The following is a 6,201-nucleotide window of genomic DNA, read 5'->3' on the forward strand; positions in this document are numbered from 1 at the left end:
TCAAAATATTACTGGAAATTCAATAGAATATGCCGGAAAAACAAGAGATATTACAGCTCTCTACCAAAATCCACTCTAGTATGTCGTTTTGGACAATTATTTATTTTATAAATTAATTTTTTGAAATAATATTATTAATTGAAAAATGTTATTCACTTTTTTTTACTACTGAATTTATTAGTTTATATTTTTATTGTAACAGTTCTATTTATCATAATATTTATTTACTTTATATATGTTTTTTTTAAGTCTATGGCTATAATAATGCTCTTCCAATAATTCATGTGTTTCCATACACGCTATCTCCGCGCACACATGTAACATACTGTAGTATGTGTTATGGAGTATCTTATTTGCCTATAGTATCAATTTCATTTATTTATGGTTCAAATAAATATTCATTACCTGTATTATTCTCTCTTTTTTTACTCACATTGAATCACTGAAATAGTAGTCAACTATTAAAAATAATACTACCCATCCATTTCAAAATATTGGAGAGGGGCGCAGATTAATTAAAATATTTATTTGATTAAGTTGACTTGGACAAAAGACAAACCTTTAAACAAGTTAATCCATAATGATTTTGTAATGTAGGAATAAAAGTTAAATTAGAACACGTCTGAAGCCTTGTGATTATTATTAGAAAGAACTACTTTGCTTAATCCGAAAGAGAAAATGATGTCAATGCACTATTACGAGGAATCCGTTTCTATAATTATAAATTTATTTCAATTTTGGAAATGGTAAAAGTTGCAAAAATTAAGTAATATATATTAGACTTATATATTGTTGGAGAAATTTTTAGATAGATTCGGTCTATCACATCATCCATAGACTAAACTTATTATATTATAACACTTCATTAAAATAGTGGTATTATCGTAATATCAACATTAAAAGGTGTAAAATGGTAACAACCAAAATTACGATAATGCTACTATTTAAAAATATATTATAATTGAATAGATTAGTTTATGGATGACGTGGTTGACTTAGTCTATCTAATTTATTTTTTTCATATTCCTATCATTTAAAAATTACGATAATATTACATTTTTTATATTAGTAATATTTATTAGTGGAGAAATAAATTAAACATTCTAATTTGGTTTTAAATAAAAAAATTCATTAATGCATTAATATGAACTTAAATTTACAATATGTAAAATATTATAAAACATTTAATATTTAATAGGTTAATTTTGCCCCTTAAATTTGACACAAATGATCAATTAAGTTCAAATTCATGGTTTTATAAAAAAAACATTGGACATGGCATTTTGCTCGTTTAACCCTTTCAAATAAGATGTCAAAAATTGATTGGAGCATTTGAAGCTGATGTGGCAAAAAATTATTGTACAATCTAAAGCTCGAGAGGTAAAACGAGCCAAAATACTAAGTTCGGGATGTTATTTTTTCAAAGTCATGAATTTGGCCTTAATTGATCTTTTATAACAAGTTCAAGGGTAAAACAAAACTTTATTAATTGAATATTATAAATAATTATATATTACTATAAAAAAATGTTCATATATTTATTTTTAATAGCTCAAATGTTATAAGTGTTGGAACTGTTAACTCGTGAGTTCAAATTCTTCCACAAGCGCTCCCCTCTCCAATTATCAATAAAATAGTGACCAAATTAAAATTTAAAGTTGTTTTAATAAATTTAGTTAAATTTTAGTTATTTGTTTGATTTTAATTCTCAAATTATTTAAAGTAAATCATTTGGAATTAGTAAACTCCATTTATTAATTGAAATTGGGTTATTAATATTCGATTTTTGGCACACCTTTACACATATCGAGTAGCCAAGTAGATGATTGAAGGAATGAAATTAAAAGCATAAAGGAGAGGATGGCAAGCAAGCCATGTCATAAGTGGGTAACAACTATGTAGGAAAGCGAACGAACCAACCAGTAACAAAACGCCACGTGGAATGTCTGGTAGTGTCGTCGTTGTCTTTGTCCGTTGACACAGCCAAGCTCAAGTTCCAATTCTTGACACTCCAATAACAGCAATACTATGAACCCTTTGCCATCAAACAAATAATTCACGGCTTAGCTTTGGAGAACAATATAAAGATTCTCAACTTTTTCTGAAAAAGAAAATTCAGTCAAAATATATAAATTTATAGCGTAAGTACTGAAGACAATTCAAGAAATCATTTACATCGTTTGTGTACATATCAAGAAACAAAAAGAAATTTGATGGAGCGGTATGAGATACAGAGAGATCTTGGGTCAGGAAATTTCAGTGTTGCTAAGCTTGTGAGAGATAGATTGAGTGGTCAACTTTATGCTGTCAAGTATATTGAACGAGACCTCAAGGTATATAATTCATTCATTTCGTTCTTCTGTTGGCTAGTTTTGGATTGACTGTTTAATAGTTTCGATCGGTTTGATTTCGGGTTTTTTCAACAGATTGATGAGCATGTTCAGAGAGAAATTATGAATCATAGGTCGCTCAAGCATCCCAACATAATCAGATTCAAAGAGGTGTGTGCGTGTGTGTTCGTGTGTTAGATTATAGATATTTTTTTATGAATAATTTTAGAGAATTTTCGTATTAGATTGTTGAATGAATTGTAAGAAAAATGTGAATTGGTTTTGCAGGTATTTCTGACACCAACTCATTTAGCTATAGTTATGGAATATGCAGCTGGAGGTGAACTTTTTGAGAGAATATGTAATGCTGGTAAATTCAGTGAAGACGAGGTTTACTTTTTTCTTTTACATTTTCCCTCAAATTCTTTCGATTTCTATGTTTCAGCGCTTTGTTTATGTTTTCGAAAACGCTTCTGAAACTCTAAAACTCAATATTTATAGCCTTTTACCTTTCGAATTTCTATTTCCGTGCTATATAGCTGAAATTTTGTTGTGCTTCTGTAAAATTTTATCAGGCGAGATTTTTCTTCCAGCAACTCATATCAGGAGTCAGTTATTGCCATTCTATGGTATTCTTCTCTCCCCAATTGAATTAGTAAACAACTGAATCCGTGATTACGACGAAATTAATGACTCTTTGCTATATGCTACAGCAAATTTGCCATAGAGATTTGAAACTGGAAAACACACTGCTAGATGGAAGCTCCGCCCCGCGCCTGAAGATATGCGATTTTGGCTATTCCAAGGCAATGAACTTGCTAATTCTTCTTAAGGAATTAAAATGTAGATCCTGACAGTTTCTTTTGTATTTTTTATAGTCTTCCGTATTGCATTCTCAACCAAAGTCTACAGTCGGAACTCCTGCCTACATTGCACCCGAGGTTTTGTCGAAAAAAGAATATGATGGCAAGGTATTTATCGATCCCTTTCCGTAAAGTAATACCACTAAAAACGCTTATATTGGTGTCATTGAGAAATCTATAAATAGATTGCAGATGTTTGGTCCTGTGGGGTTACTTTGTATGTGATGCTGGTTGGTGCTTATCCTTTCGAAGATCCTGAAGATCCAAGAAACTTCAGAAAAACAATTCAGGTTTCTTATGTCGGAATTTATAGACGATATAAAATGACCTAGCGTATACTAATTTTATCTTCATTTATCAAAACAGAGGATTCTGAGTGTTCATTACTCGATTCCAGACTACGTTCGAGTTTCCACGGAATGCAGACATCTTCTATCTCGGATTTTTGTAGCGAATCCTGAAAAGGTAATAATAATGCCATCATAATAATAATTCTTTAAACACAACACTACATGATTTCTTTGTAATTGCAGAGAATAACCATACCAGAAATCAAAAAGCACCCATGGTTTTTAAAGAATTTGAGTGAGGAATCCATGGAAGAAGATGAAAAAAATGGAAATGAAGAAGAATCACAAAGCATTGAAGAAATAATAGAGATAATAAAAGAAGCAAGAAAACCAGGAGATGGGCATAAATTAATGATGGAAGCAAACATGGATCTTGATGATATTGATGATGCTGATATAGATGATGATGACTTTGAGACAGACGGTGATTTTGTTTGTGCGTTGTGAATGCAAAATTTCATGCTGATTTTGCTTAGGACTAAAGTTTGTGTATAAAGGATAATTTATTAATGTATGTTATTTTGCTTCTTATAATAGTTTTCAAAATCCTGCTTCAGGATTCTGAGATAGATTTTATTTGTAAGCTTATGTTATATTTTTAGTTCTATAATGCTATAATTGAAATAAAAATTTCAAATCGGGATAAAATGGATGAAATTTAAATTTTGATTAGAATTGATAAAGGTTGTAAAGATTTAATTTTTTTGGTTCGTTATGTCTTTTTTTAATAGTGTCATTCTACTCTTTTTAGCAGGAATGTTTGTTTTTCTTGTTCATTTTTTATTACGCTACTTGGTGGAATGAGTAGTTAATTGTAAAAAAATCGATTTAACCCTAATCCTAGCCGTCCCTCTCTTTTGAAATACCTCAATTCATTTGTCCCAATCTCTAAAATTCGGTTTTTTCCAGTTTTTTTTATAGTTTTTATCTTTTTTTTTATCTGATCATGAGGTGTCCTGAACGGGTTCCAACTATGAAACGGCACCTTTAATCCTTCCACATTCAGACTAATCCCCATTCGAGCGGGGTAGGTCCCTTGCGGGAGGCAAAGCTCTGGCCCCAAGTTTTAAACGGCTGCATACATGAGTACGGTTCGAACCCGCGACCTCACTTAAGCTAGAAGAGCGCCTTACCAACTCATCTACGCCTTGGGGTTTTATAGTTTTTATCTTTAATTTTGAATAAAGTTTCTTTCTTGACCAATTTGGTCTAGATATAGAAATAAATTTCTACCATAATATTTTAATTGGGATTAGATCTGATCTGATCGAAATTAAGAGTAATTTTTGTTTTCATCTTTGAAGATGAAATTGTTTTTTCCGGTGCAAACAACTTGGATCTCTAAAACATTTAGAGTCGTCATCTTACGACGGATTTCTAACTATAAACCAGAGGCGGTTCGAGTTTTGGAGTTGATTAATGAGGAAGGTATTTCTGTTGCTTTAACGGTGGCTCAAGCGATGCAGGACTATCGAGATCAATAATTAATTACTTAATATGGAACGTTCAGAGTTTAGGCTCTTTTAGAACGTTCCAGAAGTTGTGCGAGCTTGTTAATAAAATCAAGCCTAATTTTTTTGTATGATCCGCTTGATGATTAGAAAAGTCCTAATCGATGACTATAATTTTTTACAGTTTTCATCATCTCTTTTAGAATAGTTCACTCAATGTGTTGAGGAATCGTTTATCTGTATTTTTTATTATTATTAATAAAAAATTTAGCTTTTGAGGAAAAAAATGTAAAATTTTAAATACAGAGTATGATTTTATTCGTCAACTATAAATAGAAAAAAATATTTATCACTAATTCAATAATGGTGTATTAAATTCGGCATACATTAAAAAAATTGTTTAGGGGAGTACTTTATAAAAAAAAATTATATTATTATTAAATATCTTTATGAAAAAATATTCTATGTTAGCCATTCCGAAAAATTTAAATATTGAATCAATAAACCCAATCATTTATAATCAATGAAATATTCTGGAAAAAAAAAACCAGAATTTTTAAAAAGTATTCCATGTCTAATTTTTTTTGTGAAACATAGTTCCATTGTGAAACTTTATTTTTTTTCTCTCTCTCTCTCTCATTTTAACTTTATTTTGAAAAACTATTCAAAACTATAAAAACTCTTTTTAGAATCTGTTTAGAAATTATTTTGAAAACGATTGTGAATTGTGTTTTTCAAAATTGTTTGAAAGAGTTTAAGATTATTTGAAACTCTTTAAAAATTGTTTTTCTAAAAAAAAGGTTGTAAAGTGAAGTTTTAGAAACCTTTTGTAAGAGTGAAAAATATATATGCTGAATGAAAATCTGGAGTAGGTTATCAAAGTGTGAGAGTAAAAAGTAATAAAGACGTGCTCTAAATAGGATTTTGATATTAAAATTTAAAATTATATATAAATATTTTTATTTAAAAAAAAATTGTAAACATGATCACTAAACAAAACTCATTAGTAGATGTCAATTCACCATGTGGTTGTCATTAAGCTGACCTGATAACATCAAATGTGTAATTACATCTCTCTATCATTCATATGATAAAAAAGCTCATCTTGTATATTTCATTATTAGTGTAATATAATTTACATTTTTTTTAATCTTATCTTCTATTGCTTTCTAGTGATTAAGACATGGTTATACAATATTTACTTTAT

At 29.5% G+C, this 6,201-nt stretch overlaps 1 protein-coding gene across 1 annotated transcript; it reads left to right on the forward strand.

The window, feature by feature from the left end:
- Positions 1–1,933: 1,933 nt before the first annotated feature.
- Positions 1,934–4,112, forward strand: LOC126655304 (serine/threonine-protein kinase SAPK1). Its single transcript, XM_050349426.2, has 9 exons — positions 1,934–2,333; positions 2,427–2,501; positions 2,619–2,720; positions 2,906–2,959; positions 3,044–3,136; positions 3,209–3,301; positions 3,379–3,483; positions 3,560–3,658; positions 3,727–4,112. Exons 1-9 carry the CDS (start codon positions 2,214–2,216, stop codon positions 3,988–3,990), a joined length of 1,005 nt encoding a protein of 334 aa, XP_050205383.1. The 5' UTR covers positions 1,934–2,213; the 3' UTR covers positions 3,991–4,112.
- The last annotated feature ends 2,089 nt before the right edge of the window (positions 4,113–6,201 follow it).

Source organism: Mercurialis annua, linkage group LG7, assembly GCF_937616625.2.
Source record: "Mercurialis annua linkage group LG7, ddMerAnnu1.2, whole genome shotgun sequence".
Taxonomy (NCBI): Eukaryota; Viridiplantae; Streptophyta; class Magnoliopsida; order Malpighiales; family Euphorbiaceae; genus Mercurialis; species Mercurialis annua.